At 41.2% G+C, this 22,234-nt stretch overlaps 1 protein-coding gene across 2 annotated transcripts; it reads left to right on the plus strand.

Moving 5' to 3' along the window:
* The first annotated feature begins 403 nt into the window (after nt 1-403).
* TXNRD3 (thioredoxin reductase 3) lies at nt 404-19,540 on the plus strand. 2 transcript variants are annotated; one of them, XM_080625763.1, is made up of 16 exons: nt 404-581; nt 6,941-7,001; nt 8,530-8,639; nt 8,808-8,921; nt 10,082-10,154; nt 11,021-11,140; nt 11,537-11,679; nt 13,037-13,152; nt 13,261-13,486; nt 13,714-13,809; nt 14,252-14,328; nt 15,644-15,800; nt 15,990-16,097; nt 16,981-17,076; nt 17,936-18,070; nt 18,329-19,540. In XM_080625763.1, the coding sequence occupies exons 1-16, from the start codon at nt 459-461 to the stop codon at nt 18,389-18,391; spliced, it is 1,818 nt and encodes a 605-aa protein (XP_080481889.1). In that variant the 5' UTR covers nt 404-458; the 3' UTR covers nt 18,392-19,540. The 2 variants fall into 2 exon arrangements, with proteins under 2 accessions (XP_080481889.1, XP_080481890.1); XM_080625764.1 differs by lacking the exons at nt 17,936-18,070; nt 18,329-19,540 and having other exon boundaries at nt 16,033-16,097; nt 16,981-17,073.
* The last annotated feature ends 2,694 nt before the right edge of the window (nt 19,541-22,234 follow it).

Consider the following 22,234-nt stretch of genomic DNA (forward strand, 5'->3'; position numbering starts at 1 on the left):
CCGGTCACTGCCCGGTGGAGCCACACGAAGGACGGCCGCTACCGCGACAAAAGCCACCACCACCGCCGCTCTCCCGCCAGCAAAGTACCGCGATGCCCACAGCGCATGCGCGCTCTCCTCTACCTCCTCTTGGGTTATTCCACCCCGCCTCTCAGAGGGGAGGAGTGGCTTTAAAAAAGTGAAAGTTTACTCTTCTTTCCACCTCCTTTAGGTGAGTAGCGACGCTCCTGCCTCTGATAAAAAAAAAAGCACTTTTTATTGTTTTACAATGAGTCACTCTGCGTACGGCTAAAAGGCAGGGCTGGAAGCGCCTCTTGGCAGTGTGCCCCCGCCTCCCTGCGGATAGGCCGGTCCTGTTCGTCACCTTCCCCGCTCCGGAAGGGGTCGGTGCGGGTGTTGGGTGGGTGTTGCGGGGTGGTTGGGTCGTGTCGCTTCCCGCCTCCGCAGCCGACCCCGCCATGCCGCCGCCGGGACAGACCCAGCTCCCGGACTGGGATGGCCTGAAGCTCCGAGTGCGGACCATTATCGCCTCCCACCGCGTCGTCGTCTTCAGCAAGAGCTACTGTCCCTACTGCAATAAGGTGAGGCGGCGGCGGGAGGCACCGCGGCGGGCGGGTCCGCTTCTTGGAATGGGCCACACCGGGTCGGGGGGGCTCTTGGAGCCGCTTTCCTTGTCCCGCCGTGAGGAGGGCGCCAGGCCTGGCGCGGCCCCCGGGCGAGGCGGGAGACATGTGCCCTGAGGCGCTCGCTCGCAGCCTAACGGCCCGCCCCGGCGAGGGGAGCGATGGGGAGCAGCGCTGAGGGGATGCTAATCCTTGGCGTTTGCAGAGCACAGAAATAGCGCTTTGTCTGTCCTAGTTAGGCATTAGATCCTAACCCCTTGGGAGCTCCCGTTTCAGTCTTGAAAAGAGCCTAACTGGGGCCGTTTAGAAGAGGAAAAGAACTGGTGGCTCTTTCCCGTTGTGCCGTGAGTGAAGGGGGAGATGCATGTGTGGGAGGCTCCGCACAATGTGCTTGTTCCCAGCTTGGCAGCTTTTGTATCTGTTATTTGACGGTCATAGTGCTGGTTGTGTTGCTTCCTCACTGAAAGTTTTGAGCCCTGCGTTTGTGTTTAACTTGGATAAAGTTGTGTCCCTAGGGAGGGACTAATTCAGTTTCTGCTCTTTAAGTTAGATGGAAACTACGGTCTGTAGCAAGATTGTAAGTTCTAAATGCCAACCATAATGTGTGTTTAAAAAACCCAAGCAAACGTTATTGATTACTTGTGATATTTAAAGAAAAGCGTCTTTCTACCCTTGGTTATGCAGCAGTATGACAGGGTAGCTGTAACCAGTGAGCCAGAGTCATTAAAGAAAACTAGCATCTTCATTAGAATATTAAAGTACCAACGCACTATAGTCACAACCTATCCAGCACCTGGGTGTTTGTAGGTATTGCGATTCTTGGATGTTTGCAAAGAGCATGTTATGAAATGTGAAGTTAAACCTCATAATGCCACATGTGATGTGGCTGTGGTGGAAAAACAAAGGACTGAGTCTTGATGTTCCTCAATGGAAATGACAACCAGGAAAACACCCAGAAGTTGCACTCCCATGTGTAAGTTGGGTTGAGCTCCAGTAGCTCTATTATGACCTTCTTGTAGAAAATTTAGATGACTGTATCTTCTCTCACTTGCAATTTAAATGAGGTTTTGGGAGGGGAAGCTTCTGTGTATGAGAGGGTAGGCAAAACCAATCAGTGCCTTTCTCTCCAAGACTGTTTTGGCAGAAAGATAGTATAGCATTGTAGGCAGCTCAGATCCTCCTACTTACTTACCAACTTAGTTGGAAGATTTTAGCAAATGAACGGTTGGAGACTTGCATAAGTCTAGTCCAGTTGGCAAAAATGATGCTTCTTGTTGAGGAGAGATCCTTCTGTTGAGGACTTCTGTGCTCTTCATTGAGAAATACTTAGTTGTGTCAGTCTATATCGCTCTGTGTGCTTTTAGGGGTCATGATTGCTCAAGTGTCGATATGCATGACACTCAGTCCAGTGTTTTTGAGATCATACAATGGCATAGTAATGTCTTAAAACTTGCAGTGTTTTTCTTCATCTGTCTCTGGTATTGCAGTGGGGGCTAGGCTAACACAAGGAGCTTAAGGGAAATACAGACTTGATTGTAGCCTGATAATTAAATTCCAGATTCATGTTCCTTCCTGTATTTTGTTCAGAGCTTCTCCATTAGGCGGGATTGCTTGCTTCAGGGGAACAATCGGATATGAGGAATGTTATCTCTGTTGTCTCAGAAAGGGAAAGAATGAATATTGTGAGTAGGAGGGCCCCCTCTCACATCCATTTATAGAGTTGAAAGACGCTATATGAATCTGTATAAAGGAAGAGGTGATAAATGAGGGGGAGGAAGAAGAGCTGATTGTTCTTGTAGGTAGATTTTCTTGGCCTACTTCCATGTTTGGAACAGAAGAGAAAGGTAATATAATGAAGAAAACATGTAGAAGAGGTATATATTGCAGAGGGAGAATGGGAAGAAAAAAGCTTATGAAAGGAAGCCGCACCTTGGACATCAAGTGATACATCAGAGAAATATCTGCAACAGTGTAAGTATTAACCACCCCTCCCACCACAGACTTAAAAAATAGCGACAGGAATGGGGAACAGTGGGTAATGGTGATTGTCATGGCAATCAGGAGAGGTGCCTGAGGACTGGAAGAAAGCAAATGTCACCCCAGTTTTCAATAAAGGCAACAAGGAGGACTCTGGGAACTACTTCAGGCCAGTCAGCCTCACCTCAGTCCCTGGAAGGGTGATAGAATGGCTTATCCTGAGGCCATCTCTAAGCATGTGGAAGACAAGATGATCAGAAGTAGTCAGCATGGATTCAGCAAAGGGAAATCATGCATACCCAACCTGATTGCCTTCTCCAGTGGCACAGCTGCCTGGATAGATGAGGGAAGAACAGTGCTTCTTGCCTTCCTGGACTTCAGCAAACCACTTGGCCAGGGGATAGGACAAGAGGCAGTGGACATTAACTAAAACACAGGAATCTCTACCTGAACATAAGGAAGAACTTTAATGTGAGCATAACTGAGCATTGGAATAGGTGCCTGGAGAAGTTGTGGAATCTCCTTCCCTGGAGGTAATCAAGAGCCATCTGGAGACAATCCTGAGTCATGTGCTCTGAGTGAGCAGGGAGATTGGACTAGGTGACCTGTGGTGGTCCCTTCCCTCAACCATCCTGTGATTCTGTGAATGCAACATTCTTGCTCGCTGATCTATTCTGTAGAATTAATGAAGTAGATATAATTTGAAAATGTAGTTACAGCTTGGGTACTTAGCCTGTAATCACACAGTTTTGAGTTCTTAAAGACAGATGGATATGAGTAGTGTGCACTGCTCGTGCCTTTTAACATGGATGGTTGTTAGCAATGTGCTTTTGGTAGGATTAATTGAAAAACTGATGATGTTTAGCACTTCTGCAGAGAACACTCATGCTTTAAAATGACCTAATTTGGGATGTGGGAGGAATTCTTTATTTCAAATGGAGGTAGACACACTGGAAGAAAATAAAGATTATGCTTTCCTTCAGAACAGCACTGCAAATAAATTCTCTGAATGAATGAAGCAGTTGATTCTGTTCAGTTTAGCTGGTAGCATGGCCAGGCAATTGTGCAGTCCTGTTTCTGCAAATGAAATTTATTGTTCATTTGCATTAGCCAGGCAGCAGTGGAGGGGGGTGGTGTTAGAATAACTTCCTTCTCATAACTTAACTTGACTGTTCTTTAGTTTCTTACCACCCTAAAAAGATTTAATATTAAAAAAAGATAGAAATGCATAAATAAAACGCAGGGGTTTAGCATGAAGAATTGCCAAATCTGAGCACTGTGATACATTGGAATTATTTTAAGAGCAACAACTGTGGCTGCATAGAAGTTGCAGGTTATTCTAGTTATATGTTATGCTGTCACTGCTTTTGTTCTTGATCCACGGGGGTTTCTGGTCAGTTCAGCTGTAGCTATTATAGAATGTTAGCTGAGGGGTGAAACAGCAGACCTAGGACATGCCATTATTGCTTTACTATATGAAGCATATTTTGAACCTGCTTGGCAACCCTAGTTGCAGAAAGCATCTCCAGGAAGAATTTTCTAATGTGTTAGACCAAACTCTCGTTTTCAGAGAAATTATCTTCTGTTTAATACGGGCAAGGTTTTCTAGTCTCTTTTTGTGAAAACTGGAAGGGTTTAGTAGGTAAAGAGGCTGTTGCATTGGTCAGAAGGGAAGCAAGTGGCTGTATCAGTGACCGTGCAACCTGGTATCCTGTTTCAGACACTTCCTAGAGAAATTCCATTTTTGGGATTGGGGTATAAGGAAGGAAATTTCCTAGTGTCTTCCTGAAGTTTACAGCACTGTGAGGCTCAGGAATTCCTTGACATGCGTTTGTAATTACTCTTGAGTTAAAAGGTTTCAGTGGATCTTTCTTGCACTAGTCTCATCACTAGTCTCATCTTTTTTGATCTCCTTTTAATTTTGGCTTTGACACTGGCAGCTGGCAGCAAGTTCTCCAGTTTGTATATTGTGTGGAGGTTTATTTCCTCTTCATTTCAAAATTGTTTTCTGGTAAGTGCAGTTGTTGCTGTTTGGAGTATTTCCCAGAATTCTTTTCCTGTTCACATTATCTAGATATTACTATATATCTAATATATATATAGTGTGTGTGTCTATATCTAGTATATATATAGTGGATGTTATCTTTCTACTCCTCTTAATAATTTTGTTTTCCAAACTGAACTAATCTGTTATCTATTGCCTGTATTGAAGATTTCGTAACTGCTCATATACTTGTTACTTTTCATTAGCACAACATGAGCATGATCTATTCATAAGCATAAAGTGCAATAGATACTTCTAATTAGGGTGCTGACATCCTAATTCTTTACAGTGAGGGTGGCCAAATGTTGGAACAGCCTAGAAAAGCTGTTGTATCTCTGTCCTTGTAAATACTCAGAATTGGAGGGGACAGTGCTTGAGCAGCATGATTGACCTTCATGTTTGGCCCTGCTTTGAGCAGGGAGCTGGATTAGAACTAATGCAGAGCTTATTTTTTCTTATATTATGGTTGATATATGGTGTGGTAAGAAACTTACAACATGGCTGGCAGAGAATACAAACAGTATGTCTGCATAAAGCTGAAACTCCAGCAGAAAGCACTGGAATACTCAGCCTTTGGGCAAAGTAGCTCACATTAAAAACGTTTTATTCATCATGTGTTTGACATCTTTAAGTTTATTAGATGTGACTCAACTTACTCTTTCTTAGTGAAGTGCTGTCAATAAATGTGAGGTTCATCACGAAGCTGGTTGTAAAAGATTTATTCTGAATTGGCAGCAACTTAGTGTGCTTCATTGTTCAGACTCCTGCTGGCAAGTGGATCCATCACACAGACAGTTAGTGCTTCTTGCTAGAGCTGTTTTCACATCCAGATAGTTATGCTTAAAGCAGGTATTTTCTTTACACATTGCTTTACAATATCTATTTGCATGGTTAAGTCTGCAAATTATATTTCAAAGGAGTAAATACTTCCATATGTAATCCTAAATCCTGTGCCATGAGGTATGGCATTGTCCATCTGGAAGGACAGTTCACAATTTCAATACTGCCAGTTTAACAGATAATGTTACTATAAAAATCTCAGTTCTAAAAGGCTTCCTTATTTAAATCTGGTAATGGCATACTCTATCCATCCAGAACTGATGTTAGAGAAACACCAGGACTCTGCTGGGGAGGTGGGGGCAGTAAATCTCAACCAAGTTGTCATTTAGGATGTTGAGGTTTTTTTCTTTCAGACTAACTTCTATATAGAGTTATTTATTGCTCACTTCTGAATGCATAAAATAGGTTTCTAGGACACATTCTAGGGATGCTGTGTCTGCGTTTATTCATGGCAATGCAGGAAAAAAGCAGCCTTTTAATGACGAGCATCTTCAAAATGCTGCTTCTGCTTAATGGAGAAAAGGAGCTATTCAAAAGGTTAAAAACCGTAACTGTTACATTCTGATATTAACTTTGAACATTCTCATAAGCGAGATATGACGTGATTTAGTAAAACAATGGCAAACAAGTTAGAATCACTCGTTTCTGAACCTGGACACTGAGAGAGATGAGGTTAAACAGCAAGCCAAAAATCAGAGCTGGAAAACAACTGCAAGAGATGATTTAGTCTTGTCCCCTGTGATTCAAACACTTCTGATGTGCACTTTGAAGCCAGCCACTGATGAAGATTGTCATTTACCTAGGTAATACATTCCAGTGTCTTGCTCTTAGGAAAAACTCCTGAAGTCTAATCTTTTGATGGAGTTAGAGACCATTAGTTCTTAACTCCATCCACCGCTGCTACTCTTCTTCCTTGAGGTAGTCAATTATTTATTTAAACACAGCTGTTTAATTCCCCTCTTTTCTATGTTAAACACAACTCATTGACTCCTTGCAGTAGTTGTTCCCTGCTTGTACTAAAACTGTTCTCAGACACTGAGTTTTGGCTTTTTTTTTTTTTTGCATTTACTTGACACTGTTTTGTATTACATCTTATCCTCTACTCCCTTTTTTCTTCCTTATTACTGTCAATGAATCTGGCTATTACTTTATCTCTCCTCTTGACGTTTTTTCCATATGGCAGTTATTCTGCAGCTAAGCAAATTGTATGCAGGAAGTAAATTAAAAGTAATGAAACTTGTACTGGAAAGTTGCTGTGATCTGAGGGCCTTTGAGCAACCTGGTCTAGTGGAAGGTGTCCCTGTCCATGGCAGGGGTTTGGAACTGGGTGGGCTTTAATGTTCCTTCCAACCCAAACCATTCTATGATTCGATGTCCATTCATGAAGTTTTACTCTCAGCTGTGTATCACGTCTTGTGAAAACACTGCACTGGCACTGTGTCTGTTTCTGTTGTAGGTGAAAGAACTCTTCCGTTCCCTGTGTGTGGAGTACTATGCTTTGGAGCTTGATGTAACTGGTAAGTAGAAGAAAGAAAATCTATCACGTGCTGCTTAATGTAACAAAAAATGGATGCATGACTCCCTAAAGCTGCCTTGAACTAATTGGAGGATATGTAAAACAATTAAAATAAATTCTAATATATGGGGCTATAAAAGCAATTAGGCTTCAATGGATTTTTAATATAGGATGTGTTTTCTAATATAACTGAAGGTTTTGACTCTTTGTGTACAAGTCATCAGCTGATAGAGGTTGTGAGGTCTGATTTCCCTCTGAGAAGCTTTGTCTTTTGGGAAAAAGCCTGTGGTATTTTTCATTCTGTCTCATGTTCTTTTGTGGTGCCTTAAATGAGTTGTTAATGTTTGACTTGGTATAGGAGTGACCTTCCTAGGGAAAGTTGCTGAGTCACTGCAGGGAAGGGTAAATTCCAGGGCCTTGACTGCTGCTAGTTTGAGGTTGTGGTGTTGTTTTTAAAGCCCAGGCTGCTTTAGTTTTAGTACATGTGTAGCTTCTTATGCGTAATGTACTTAATGCATGTAGCTTTTAATGTGGTTTTATGAACAAGTAAACTCATGTCTGTACTGTAGGTAAACTGCCGAATGTGTAATATTGATTTTTTTCCTGTACAAAACTTAATGTCTGATGCTTTCTTAAAGTGCTTATACTTTTTTGTATGTGTTTGTGCCTAAGCAGTGTTTGGGAAGTGCGCTTATTTATTGAACCATAGCATCTCTTTTTACTGAAAGTTGTAATACTGTGAACTGATTATAGCCCAAGATATGCCAAGTGCAATGTACAATATTTTTTCCTGGAATTCCTCAATAATGTATTTCCCTTATAATTGCTCGGATTTCTGATAATGAGTAGATACAGTCTCAGAGTAAAAAGATTTTAGAGTGATTACTGTAAACTCTTATTCCTACATTTATTGCTGAGAGATCCAAATTGAGCCTGGTTGCAGGTGCTGATAGATGATTCAGGTGACAGGTCAGACAATGATAACCTTAAAAGTGGAAGGTTTAACACAGTGTGATGGATAGAAAAAGCCTGAAGGTGGATTTAGGGTAAGTAGGAGAGCATGTTCATTCTTCCTATTCCCATAGTCTCATAATACAAAGCTGCTGGATGAAACTGCATGCACTTACACAGCACATGCTCCCCCCAACCGGACAACTGTCATGAAAGAAAAGCTGTTATGATACCTGGAAAAGAGTGTTTGTGTAGTGCTGAATGTGACACTGCCAGGAAGAGGCTGATAAGACTCCAGGAAAGATAAGAGCTAAACTTTGTCACTTCACCTTTACTCCATTCTGTAGAATTATAGCTTGAAGCACACAAACATCCTTGGTATTTAAGCATGCTTTTTTGAGAAACAGTTTGTGAAGACTTGCTTATGTTCAGGAAGTCTACACATGTGATGCTTATAAGAGTTGTTTTCTTGGCAGGCCTACAGTATATTGCAGTCCAAATCTTTAATACTTCAGGTTGTTTTAAAAGTTCCCTTCTTGCAAATTGTTCTATAATGTACCCCTTTCTCTTATTCTTAGCTGATGGACCCAGCATTCAGCAAGTGTTAGTAGAACTAACTAACCAGAGGACAGTGCCTAATGTATTTGTGAATGGAACTCACATAGGTGGCTGTGACGCAACGTATCAGGTAACTTTAAAATCAACTGGAAAGTAGACAAGACTACAGAATGAATTTACTATTTGATCATGATTACATTTTGTGGGACACATCAGGCTGGGTGATCTGGGTCAGAGAAGGGAATGTCAGGTTTTGTTTGCTCACAAGTATGTGTAGTGATTTGATTTTTACTCCCAGGCTTACCAGGATGGATCCCTGCAGAAACTTCTTGGGGATAGGAAAGATGCAGAACCCTATGATTATGACCTCATTATTATCGGTGGTGGCTCAGGTGGACTTGCGTGTTCCAAGGTGTGACATGAAAATTGCATTAAAGAACAGGTTGTATATGAAACTTCTTCAACAGTCTCTGTTAATCACAGTAGTATGAAACAGTCTGTATTTTGATGGCTATTACCATTCAACTTGTTATTAATGTGCTCACTCAGGAGATCATGGTCTGTGTGGACCAGTTTCTAGCCAGTGTCTATTCAGGTCTCGATCCTAATAATAGGCTTTAGGTTCCTGGCTAAGGGCGGAACCAAGAGTTTTTAAGTATTTCCTCTTCATGTGTAGTACACAGGCACTTTCTGCTTCCAAATGGTAATCTGAAAAACTAAAGGCTACTCTTGAAGTACTTTTGACTGGTTAGGATTCAGGATCATCAGTTATCGAAACTGAATTGCTTTCAACTCTTCTCTCAAGGAACTGCTTCACTTTTTAGTTCTCTTTATAAAGAGATTGTGTACCTCTTGCACAACTAGCTGTTGTTCAGAGTACCTCAGGACCTAAGGTGTGGAATAGGTTTTCTACCTGAAGGATTTGAACACACTCTCACACCTCTCAGCCATGTATGTTAACCATCAGTTTATGGTTTGGGCATAGTGATGTTGTTATTGACAGCCTTGGCGATTGCAGTACAGCCTAGTGCGGTCATCTTAATGCCCTTCTCATGGGTATTAAAAATTGCTGCAGCGCTCTCTCCAAACCCACCTTTTCTGTAGGCTGCATGTGTCAAGATCCATCATCCTTCTCATGGAGCATGTGCTTCAGTCCCCTGTGCATCTTGGTGGGCCTCCATTGACCTGTCTCCAGTTTATTAATATAACTTCTTTTCATTCATGAGCATGCCAAGTCAGTCCTGCCCTCCTGAGAGAAAAGGAGAGCTAATAGCTGAAGTATTTGAGTGACATAGAGAGGATTGCTGATAAATCTCATGCCCTCTTCAGATCACAGCATTTGTATGATGATATGGGTGCTGCATTGAACAAAAGCATCCATTCAAAGTTTGAAAGAAGCTAATAGTTTGAGGGATTTCAGTTTTTATCTAGTGAAGGAGGTAGGAGAGCCACAGATGATAATGAGACTAACTAGCAAAGGAGCCTTCCATTAGTGCTACAGATATTGTGACCATAAAGGAGCAGAGAGGCTTGCTTGGTTCAGGAATGCTGACTTGTGTCTGTCTTTTATAGGAAGCTGCTGGTTTTGGAAAGAAAGTACTGGTTTTAGATTATGTTGTTCCAACGCCTCTCGGAACCTCATGGGGTAAGCTTCTGTGAACTTGTATTTTACGGTGTTGGAGTGCCAGTGATACATACTGAGTTGTTAGATATTATAAATTGGTATTAGAAATTGTGGCTGACTCCCTGTAATTCTGGAACACAGACAACAAAGGAGCTATGTTCGTTGCACGCCTGCTTTTCTGGACTGTTATTTCTGGTTTGTGCTAACACTCAGATGTTCTTCTAGTTCTGTTAACTGTTAAATTGGGTCTGGATATCGCATACATCTTCACATTCTCATGTTTGAGGTGAGGGAGGGTTGCCTTTTAGTTAATCTGTTTCATGGACAACTGATCCAGCTTACCTCTAGAACAGTATAACTATATGGCTATGCATTTCTCACCCTTACGTAGTTGAAGACAGTTGCTCTTTGACCTTGTCAATACTATTGGCAGTTGAGGATGAGTAAAGGAACTTTATTGATCAAGTTTTATCGAGTCTAGGAATAAATGCCCTTTCATAGCTAAGATTTCAAAGGAATACATGTTTGAAATGCCACATAATAGATGATACTGAACTCTAGGGGTTTTTTTTGCTTTGCTTACTTGCTAATCTGACAATAATCTGAAGCACGTGGGAGTAAGTGTCCTGGTCTATGTTTAAGCCAGCACACTGTACTCTTCTTGGTTCAATGAGTCAAGTCATCTTTTAAACTGAATCAAGCTTGTAAGCTTTGTGTGTTCATTGTATTTTAAAATGTCTCTTACAACAGAGATTTCATATTACTTGCGTGGCTGTACCAGACATCACCAGCTGATAATCACTGATGGCTGATTATACAAAGCACGTGATAGGAAGAACATAAATATTGTGTTCATACAGGTAATAACATGGTTCTTTCCATCTTAGGTCTTGGTGGCACATGTGTAAATGTAGGTTGCATTCCAAAGAAGCTAATGCATCAAGCAGCACTTATGGGTCAGGCACTCCAAGATTCAAGGAAATATGGATGGCAGTATGAAGAACAAGGTTAGTAAGGACACAGAGGGCAGATCAAGACGGTGTACAGATGAGACTTTCAGCTTCAGTTCATTCTTGTACTTTGGATTTGGTAAACCAGAGGCAGAGTTTAGTAGTTAAGTGTATTGGAAGGCATCCTCATTCTTGAGCCATAGAAACCTCAAGGGTTGCAAGGTTGAATGTGTTTTGCACCCTGTATTACCTGAAAACTTCTAGAATAGGCTTATTTCAGGTAATGACACGTCGGGTAAATATTAGCATAATGGGACAAGAATTTAGTGTGTATCGTCATTACTGCTGATAATATATTTTTAGCATGATGTGCGATGAACAAGACTTCAGTTTTTCCTTAAGGATTCATTGCACTTTGATTTCCTTAAATACAAAATTACTGTCTTGTTTCAGTTAAACACAACTGGGAGACCATGGTAGAAGCAATACAAAACTACATTGGTTCTTTAAACTGGGGCTATCGAGTGTCCTTAAGAGAGAAGTCTGTGACATACCTCAATTCATATGGAGAATTCGTTGAACCACACAAAATTAAGGTATGTGCTGTGTTTAAAGCACTTAGTTGGGAGGGAAAACTCGTTTTCTAAAATGCCTTGTAAAACCCAACAAATAAAAGGTCTCATTGTGACATTGCCAGCTTTAGTCAGCTGAAGTTAAAGACTCATTTGTGAAATAAGTTACTGATTCAAAGTATTGTACTTTAGTACCTGCCACAGTGTTTGCAAACCTAGTAACTGTTACATAAGAGTAACCTGGAGAGGAACGTTTGACAAGAGCCGGTAGGGATAGAACAAGTGGGGAAGATTTAGCTGTATGATTTTGCCACTTGGGAAATCTTCATACTACAGCATAAAATCTGAAATGGAATTCAGATTAAGCACTTGCATAAGGGCGCTGCTGGAACCTTATACTGGATCAGCGTAAGAATTCAATTGCCAGTTTTGCAAGACAAAACATGTGCTGGCAAGGTTGTAGCAAGGTTAACTTAGAAGAAGAGCATATTGAAGGCAACTGGTTCAGTGGGTGTAATTGTTTTCAAAATGAGTTTATGAAGGCTGAATGATGTGTGTTTCAAACCAAGTGACCAGCACTGAAAAGACGGCAGTATGCTCAACTTGCCTCATCTACCAGCTGTTCTAGTGTCCAAGCATGCAGGTCATCTGCATAAGTGTCCAACTAAGGACACTTAATACAAACTATAAATAGAAGTATAATAAATATAAACTATAAATGAAGTAGAACAGGAAGACTTTGAGCAGGAGGTTGGACTGAATGACCTCCTGAGATCCCTTCCAACCTGAATTACTTGGTGACTCAATGGGAAATTTCCCTTTGTCTGTGTTGGAAAGTAATTAAAGAGCAAGAATGAAGGTCCTACTTTTGAGATGCATTGGCAAAATGAAATTTCCCGAGATCATGCGGGTCCAGAGGTCAAATTGGTTTGAATTCATTTAAGGTTGGGTCTTCAGCGCTCGGAGATAATGTAACTAGATGCTTTTAATTTCTGCATTAGCCTAAGAACTTATTTGTGTTACTCTGTCACCAGCATTGTGTTGGAAGTGGGAGGCAGGAGGGGCTTAATTTGTTGTGGCTTTTTATAGCTTGAAAGTAAAATTATGAACCATTCAGTGTAAATGAATAGTTGAAATGGACGGGATTCAGAGTAAATGATTTTAAGTGCTCTAATGTCAGGAAAGCCTGATAGTTTCTGGTTGAAACCTATTGTTCTTCAGTGACCTGTTTGGCTTCTCTAAATGCATTAGTTCTTGTTGAAATTGTTTGTTCTTGATTCTTAACATAGCCACAATATTTAAGGGAGGAATTACATATTTTACATTATGTTAAAACCTGTTCCTATGATAAAGACTGTCTTAACTGTCTTTCTATAAACAGGCAACTAACAGAAAAGGACAGGTAACTTATCACACAGCAGAGACTTTTGTCCTGGCAACAGGAGAAAGGCCTAAGTATCTGGGTATCCCTGGAGATAAAGAATACTGTATTACAAGGTGAGATGAAAAGGCAAAACAGCCTGAACTTCCTCAGCTCTAGTATTTGCAAAGACAAACAAGCTTGTGTTGAAAAAACCTTGTAATTTACACTTGTTTTCTTTTTAGTGATGACCTCTTCTCCCTGCCTTACTGCCCTGGCAAAACTCTAGTTGTGGGTGCTTCCTATGTGGCTCTAGAGTGTGCGGGATTTCTTGCTGGTCTAGGTATGGATGTCACAGTGATGGTGCGGTCCATACTCCTTCGGGGCTTTGACCAAGAAATGGCAGAAAAAGTAGGTGCTTACATGGAAACACACGGCGTGAAGTTCATCAAGAAGTTTGTACCTGTTCAGGTCAGTGCTTGCTTTGGGTGGCTTGTCTCCATGCAAAACTGCTTTAAACAGCACAGTCAAATGCACATGCTGTCTGGGAAGGCTTTGGTTGTGTACACAAATAAATGTTTTATGAGATTAGGCTTTTCTTCCTCCTGAATGATGGATTAGTAGGTCAGGGTTTGAAGTGACAATGTAAGTGAGCTCTACTGCTTAAGGCCATTCTAAGCTTACATATATTTACACAGGTTGAACAGCTGGAGGAAGGCATGCCCGGAAGACTGAAAGTGACAGCAAAGTCTACTGAAGGAGGACCAGAAATCTTTGAAGAAGAATATAATACTGTAAGCATTTCTGGATTTGCAATAACTGAGCATAGAAGCACACAATGATGTCTTAAAATCCTTTTAAAAGTTGTTCAGGAAAAAATGAAAGGGAAATCTTGCTTGAAAAGTTGTTTGCATAAAGCTGGCAGAAACAAATACATTAATATATTCATCTTCAGTTGAGCCCTGTCAGCAGAATAGGTGAAATTTTACATACCTGGGATTTAGTTCTTATGAATTCTACTTTTGTTCTGTTTGTTGCATCTCTGAAACAAGTTGCACACAGAGGACCCTGAACTGTTGGTGGCTCTTCCAAAATATATTTGGAAAAGTCATTTCAAGAATCTGCTTCACTATTCTTCAGAAGAAGACCAAAGGAAATGTTCTCCTACTTACGATTTTCTTGCATAGAATTACTGTGTTTAATTATTCTTTTTTTTTTTTTTTTTTTTTTTTTTAGGTTTTGCTAGCCATTGGTCGTGATGCATGCACCAGAAATATTGGTTTAGAGACAATTGGTGTCAAAATCAATGAGAAGTGAGTATTGCTCAACTCCCTTAACCGATGAATGTGGTGATTTTTTTTACCACTTTACCAATATCTAACAATCCTTATGCTTTTATTATGTTTTTAGGGTTTTTTTTATAGAATCATATAACAGTTAGGGTTGGAAAGGACCTTAAGATCATCCAGTTCCAGTCCCCCTGCCACGTGCAGGGATACCTCATACTAAACCATGCCACCCAAGGCTCTGTCCAACCTGGCCTTGGGCACCGTCAGGGATGGAGCATTCACAGCTTCCCTGGGCAACCCATTCCAGTGCCTCACCACCCTTACAGTAAAGAATTTCTTCCTTATATCCAATCTAAACTTCCCCTGTTTCAGTCTGAACCCGTTACCCCTTGTCCTGTCACTACAGTCCCTGATGAAGAGTCCATCCCCAGCATCCTTGCAGGCCCCCTTCAGATACTGGAAGCTGCTCTGAGGTCTCCGCACAGCCTTCTCTTCTCCAGGCTGAACAGCCCCAGCTTTCTCAGCCTGTCTGGAGCATGTCTCCATGCGGGAGGTGCTCCCATCCTGTGATCCTCACTCTCATACCTGGCAGTTATGTGAACCCTTAAAATCTTTCCTCTCCCAGATTTGAGTACAGTTGTCCATTGAACTCCGTTTCTTTTATACGTATTTCATAAAGAAGTATTTTTAATTAAGCACAGTGGCTAACAAACAGAAATTAAGGAATAGATTTAATATATTTGCTTAGAAACTACAGTTTAATATTCTGCTAAATGAAACGTTCAGCTTATGGCAAGTTAATCTAGAGACTTAAAGAGGGAGCAAACTACTCACTTCCTACAGATTTTACTTGTTTCTTGTTTCTACCTGGTATTGGTGCAGAACTGGCACAAAGGAAGAGGCAGGATTCTGTTGTTCAGGAGAAATATTAAGATCAGGTTGCAGCAGCTAGCAGCTTACTAAGCCAACTTAAACATGTGAGTGATATTGCAGCCTTTTTTCCCCCATGGGGAAAATGTACATTGTAAGCTGTATAATAACCAAGTAGAAAGATCGTAAGTCCACAAATGTCTGAGTAACTTCATTGTCATCAGATGTGCACTGTTGCTCATGTCAAAACTGGCCCACTGAATACTGACTCCTGCCGTGTGTCAGTCAGAGGTAATTGATGCTCTGAAGAGCTTGCAGTTGAAGTAACGAAAGCAGAAGCATATTTAATAAAACATGCTCTGTAGTTAGTATAAAATCTTAGTAGTAGAACTTCTCCCCTTTGTGTTTTGCTGAGCTCTCAAGAAGGTTTTGATACTGATCTCTGTTCTCTTTTCTGTTTGTTTTAAAGGAATGGGAAAGTACCTGTAAATGATGAAGAGCAAACCAACGTGCCTTATGTTTATGCTATTGGAGATATACTCGAGGGAAAGCTTGAACTTACTCCAGTTGCCATTCAAGCAGGGAAACTGTTAGCCCGCAGGCTTTATGGTGGTAGTTCCGCAAAGGTAAAGCTATAAGAATACAACTTATTTCTATGCTTTTTGCCTCCAAAGAGCAATTGCACAAGCTGATTTGTCCACTTGTCTGTGGGCACTGCAAGTGTTCAGTAAAAAAAACCCAACCAACCAACTCTTCCTGTTATATGTTGTATAGAACTTGCATAGTCTAAATATGAATTTTGTTCTTTATTTTAGTGTGACTATATCAATGTACCAACAACAGTGTTTACTCCTTTAGAGTATGGCAGCTGTGGGTTACCTGAAGAAAAAGCCATAGAAGAATATGGAAAGCAAAACCTGGAGGTGAGAGCACCAAACACTTGTTAACTTGTAGCCTGAGCATGTGTTCTTCTTGGGCCTTGCTGCTGTGCGCTCAAGGCATGATGTTAAAATAAGATTGGAAGGTTAGCTAGACAGGTGTGTGATTGTGGAAGTGCTGTCATCTGGCTGACAAGGTATTGGACTCCCAGAAATCCAGGACTGGACTTGATAACTTTAGTATTGTACGTAGCTATTGCATGCTGCAGAGAACCATTTGACTTCAGGCCAAACTCTGGTAGCAAAACTGTGGGTGGCTTTCTTTTTTTGTGCTTGTAAATTAAAGACTTACTGCTTAAGTGTACCGAACTCAGGATCCATTTGTCTTCTTTCGGCTTGTTTGCTGTACTTGAACTGGGAATTAATTTCTCCTTGACCTTTTCTTGTGCCTAGAAGAGTATCAGGCATAACTTCCCTGTTTCATGGTAATTTCTGACTTCTGCACTTCTTTGAAGAGTTTCATTAAAGCTGTTCGTATGCCTTGTGTTTGACTCCTTGCATCTTTCAGACACGTGATTATTTAGCTTCTACTTTTAACTGTTTTGAAGAATAGGTTTAAACTTACAAAATTAATACCTAGTTACTGTATTAGTGAAGCACTTCTCTTTCTGAAAGTAAGATCTCAACAGCTGTAAGACACAGTATCTTATAAGTATTTCAATCAGGAGTGCGTGGTTTGAGTAAAGTATTCCTCTGACTTTCAGAGAATGAACTGTTTGGGCTGTAGGAACAAAAATTACTGTCTTGTCTGGTGTATGTTATGAAAATCTGGTGGGTTAAACATTAACCTATTTGTAAAGGCATTAGAAATCAGAATTATATCTGAATTCACCAAATTCTAACGCTCTTTTTCTTGTCATCCTCCCAGGTTTATCACAGTTTGTTCTGGCCACTCGAATGGACAGTAGCAGGCAGAGATAACAATACTTGTTATGGAAAAATTATCTGCAATAAACACGACAATGTAAGTAGCAGGCTGGAATGGGTGTGCTGAGTGTAGCCTGGAAATTGCCTTTCAGACCAGTCAGAAGACGTAATCTTTTATTTGGCCTCCCGAGGCCAGCTCTGCCGGTTCTGGTAACAGAGGTATTAGTTTTAGGAAGTCTAATCAATTTGGAGAGAGCTGATTGTTTTGGTTTGAGGGGTTTTTGGTGTAACAGCTGTTTGAGCAAGTGGTAGCTTTATACATTATGGCACTTCATCCAGAGTTCCTATTTAAGGATAGGTTTGTGAACGAATTTGCCAGGGTTTTTCTTCCCGGTAGGTTTTGAATAACTTTACTATCTGGTGTCTTGCTTCACGTTTCTGAACGTCATGTTTTGTGCCCTTTGCAAAGGGCAGAGTTTTGTATAGTGAATAAAAACCTGGAAAACGTGCTTGGTCCTAGAAAAGCGATGAGAAATAGGAATTTCTAGTGATCGGTAGGTTCTTGTTGTTGCAAAAAAGAACAACTTCCTTTGTTAGCCACAAAAGCGCCAATGCTGTCTGGGAGAACAGACAAAGGAAGATCTTTGGTGTTTAAAATTACTCTGGAGGGAAGGAATGATACGATGAAATAGCATGGCTTTTAAGCTAGGAGGAAGCAAGCTCACTTTTTCTTATTAGCCCCCTAACCCTTTCTCAAAGACTGCAAAAAGGCTCAAAGTTCTTCTTGTATTGGAGCCTCACTGGAAATGATGTGGAGTAATTCACTTCTTGTAACACTCCTGCAATTGACCTGCTTCTACAACATGTATTTTTAGTGTAGTGGGGGTTACATACCAGAGCTTTTGTTAATCATTACCTAGTACTAACTCCTGTTTTGCTTTCACCTCTCTTTAAAGAATCGTGTAATAGGATTTCATGTTCTTGGGCCTAATGCTGGTGAAGTCACCCAGGGTTTTGCTGCTGCAATAAAATGTGGTCTCACCAAAGAGTTGCTTGATGAAACAATTGGTATCCATCCAACTTGTGCAGAGGTAAGAGGGGGAGGACACAGCTTGATTTAAAACAAGGATTACTACATTGTATTTCGAGATTTATGTAGTGTTTGCTTAACTTGTAACCACAAGATACTGATGTGTGATAGGAAATGTGTTTATTGTGCATTGCAGCTTGTTTTCCATTGTAAGAGTTCTAAGAAATCTGGCGCTGTTACTTTACAAGAGGAGACCAATAGCTGTGCGGGTGATAATACAGAGCAACAATAAATAAGCTGTTCTTTTGGTGCCTTACAGGTGTTCACTACAATGGATATCACAAAATCATCAGGACAAGACATCACTCAAAGGGGCTGCTGAGGCTAAACCTGCTGCTTTACATGTTTTCATGTTGTGCACACTTGGTTCTGTGGAAGCCCAAATACAACTGCTTTGCAGCAGAACAAACACTTGCATCGGTACCACTGTATGTAGTGCAGCGGGGAGCGGTGCCTTTGTGAGGCTTCCTCAGCAAATAGTGGTGCAAATGGAAACAGTAACACAGCAGGGAAATGTTGAACTGTAAATCCCGACTTTGTTTGGAATCAGCACTACTGTGCTTTTATGATGTTCTAGCTCGGAACCTTACTGCGAGGTGAGCTACAATTGATGGCTGCCATGCAAGGTTGGGAGATCGCTTCGTCTGGTCAGATGACTGAACTGTTCCTGAAGGAATTTCTTAAGTTGCACAAAGTAAAGCTAATGCTTCTAGGCTCCACTGTCTTGTACAAATGCCTGAGATAGAGGACAAATGTGTAATGGAATGATTCTTGCCAACAGTTCTTTTGTTTGGATGCATTTTGTTTCACTTGTCTGTTCATTTGAGGCAAGATGGCACAAAGAGGATGCGGTGTTGAGCAGTGCGGTTCAAGCACTAGTCTCTCACTTCACCCAGTCTGAAAGTTTGAAGTAATCTCAGACATCAGTGCTGTTACATTTGTAGTTGTTTGACCTCAGGTGATACGATGTCTTTAAAGATAAAAAATTCGGTTGTGGGCATCTTGTGTGTCAGAGTTGAAGAGCATAAGCTCAGGAGACTGGTACTGCTAGTCTGAGATCCAGATTCAGCTCTGCAATGTAAAACATGACAGAACCCAGAACTTCAAGTCTGCACTCCTACATGGAGTAATGAAGTCTTGGAGGAGCAGGGTCTGAGAGTTATCTGTCCCACTAATACAGTAGGTGCCTGCCCATGATGGTAATGATCATTGTATAGAATTTCTCTGAAGCATGTATTGCAGCAAAGAACAAGCTCTTGGTGTGCTGTCATGCTTTGTGTAGTGTTATGTACAGTCTGTACTCTGAAGCTTTCTTCCACCCCCAGCATTCTGCTCTGGGGGAGTTGTGCTTGAATTTAGCTGCTTAGTTTTGTCCAAAGAGATGTTTTGAAAGACTCTTCTGAACATTGTATGATAGTGAACAAACAGTTTTTAACTATTTAATCTATGATGTACCATGGGATTTGAAGTTCAATAAACAATGCATAGAACACTCCACGGTGTCTGACCTCATGCTCTGTTATCACATGCTTGAGATTTTATTGTGCTTCAATTACGCTATCACAGGCAATACTAAAACCTCTGGAGACCAGTGCATGCTGCAGTCTTTCAAACGAAGAAACAAGTTGTCTTGCAACTTCTTGCAACTTGCTCAAGAAACCTAATGTGCTTCTCTTTTGGGGTGCAGAATTCTGTCCAAACTGAGAACAGTTTCATACCACTGCTGTGTATTCCAGGAGAACCTAAATGCTGATGTTGAAGTGTTTAACTGCAACATAGCTGAAGGATGCTCAGTAGAATGTAGCTAGAGTGTTAGCAATGTCTTGCAGGCGTTCAGGTTTGTTGACTCTTGGAGACTGAGGTTTTGCTGTGGGTGCCTAGTAGTACTGCTGAAGGTTTTCACTTGCCAGTGGGGACATTTGCTGAGCTTCTGGTGTTTTGCTACAGCACTGTGGGGGGTTCCTTCTTCTGGTCCCATAGAAATACTCAATAGAACACCTGCAGCAATGACTTGAGTGTCCTGAAAGTTTCCTTCTTAATAGGTCAGAGGTTATAGTTTGATAAGGCATAATAGTAGTGTACAAGTAACCTTAATCTGAGTTGAAGTGGATGAACCAGACTCATCTGAGCTGTTTTAAAAGGGGAGATGAGGGTGGACAGCTAATAGCAGGTAATATATTACAGACTTTGCACAATCTAAACAGCTGAAATGGAGGTTGGCTGATAAAGCATGCAAGAGGCTTTTCATGATGAGAAACTGGTAATGGCAAATTTCACCTTGTCTAGCCGTGTTGAAGTGAAGGAGGAAACAAATCAAGTCAATAAATCCCTTCCTGAATTTACTGTTAGTGAGCACTAATTGAGTTTTATCTCAAATTCAGATTTGATTTGCAGGTTCGAGGTAATTGATCAATAATTACCACTTGCATATCTGTAACTGTACTAATTGCGGATGTTCGTTATGTCAGCCTTGCCCAGGCTGTCAGCGCTCTAAGTGATACTTTACAAGCATTGAGCACTCCATACAATTAGCTTTTAAGCTTTAAACTCTCCAGTTAAAATGTACAATAAATAGCTTTGAGCAAGAGCAGTGGCTTAAGTGAACATAGTGCTTGTGTTTCAATAGCTGCCGTGACAGCACAATATAGATAAAAGCCAAACTTCTAAGCTTGACAGTAGGTGTTAGAGAAAAAGGTAGAATTTTGGTAGTAAGAGCCTGCAACAGCCAGTGAAAAACCAGTGTCAAGAGTCTGCATTCAAAGGTATTTCAATCTCTTATAGTTTGGTCCGTGATTGAGTTTAAGTAAGTAGAATGGCTTCTTGCTTCAACCTTCTCTAAAGTATCTTTAAGTATTCTGTGCCTGGAGTGTAGCTGTTACGTGATGCTAACGCTCAGGTTGTCAATTCTCCCAAGTATTGGGGCTATGTCATCTCATTCTCAAGGCCACCTTTTGCCCAGCACCTTTCAGGCTTGTATCTTGGTAATGCATGGTTTATAGAACTGGAATTAAAAAGTTACAGGCCTGGTATAATGGCCTAGTGTGGGGAGAACTTCCTGATGCAGCTCTGGAAAGCCTTTGAAACAGCTTTTACCTGTTTATGGTGTTGCAAGTTTGCTGAGCTGCCTCTGACAAGAACCTTGTGGGGAATTACATGCATTTCTGGTGCAATGAGGTGTATCAGCTGGGGTTTGGCTTGATAAGACTTGGGAGAGATGGACCTCGGTTTACATGTGCTGATTAAATGATCCTCTGTAGGCCAAGGAGCTGCAGGGAGTAAGCACATCACTTAGCGTGAATTTGCTTGAGTGACAAGAGTAGACATTTAGAACTGCAGGGAGAATCTTTAGTTGTAGCTCATCTAAATGCTATTTAGGTAGGTTTATCTGCTTATGTTTGTCCAGATTTCAACCTTGCATTGATGGAAACTCAGCTAATGTAGGTCTAATGTGGCTTAGAATGAGCTTCAACAATCTTCCCTCTAGCCAACAGGGAACAGACACCTTGTCCTGAAACTCATTTGCCTCGAATCTTCAGTGAGTTTGGGTAATACAGACACTGAAGCATTGGCATTAAAGGCCAAACGGTGCGCTTACATCTTTATTGTCATAAATGTTGTTCCCCAGATTCTGAAAGGGGTATTCATGGAATCCCAGACTAGTTTGAGTTGGAAGGGACCTTAAAGCTCCTCCAGTTCCAACCCCTGCCACAGGCAGGGACACCTTCCACTGGAGCAGCTTGCTCCAAGCCCCTGTGTCCAACCTGGCCTTGAACACTGCCAGGGATGGGGCAGCCACAGCTTCTCTGGGCACCCTGTGCCAGCGCCTCAGCACCCTCTGGTTATAGTTATTATAAAGCATGGAAAACAATCATCAAATGAGTAGATGGCTTTCCACATAGCATGGATTTTAATTGCTTTTTGAGCACTGTAAACTGTCTTGAGTAACATGAGCAGATGGTTGCCCTGTGCAAGAACTGGGGAGGCAAATGAGAGACTAAAGGGGAAGCTGAACACTCTGTAATAAGCCTTGAAATGCCAGACTAAGACATGAAAGATTGTTTTCCCTGTATAACTGTACCATTTGATCTTCAGGTTCTCACTGTTTCCCCTTGGAGTGGCTTTTGACAATGACTTGAAGCATTTCCCTTCTTTCAGCAGATTTCAA

Source organism: Psittacula echo (genome assembly GCF_963264785.1).
Source record: "Psittacula echo genome assembly, chromosome: 9".
In the NCBI taxonomy this organism is placed as follows: domain Eukaryota; kingdom Metazoa; phylum Chordata; class Aves; order Psittaciformes; family Psittacidae; genus Psittacula; species Psittacula echo.

Coding starts and splice junctions, on each gene's coding strand:
- TXNRD3 (XM_080625763.1), top strand. CDS start 459: ATGCCGCCGCCGGGACAGACCCAGCTCCCGGACTGGGATGGCCTGAAG. Junction 8,640..8,807: donor GCTGTGACGCAACGTATCAG/GTAACTTTAAAA, acceptor TTTTACTCCCAG/GCTTACCAGGATGGATCCCT. Junction 15,801..15,989: donor ATGGTGGTAGTTCCGCAAAG/GTAAAGCTATAA, acceptor TCTTTATTTTAG/TGTGACTATATCAATGTACC.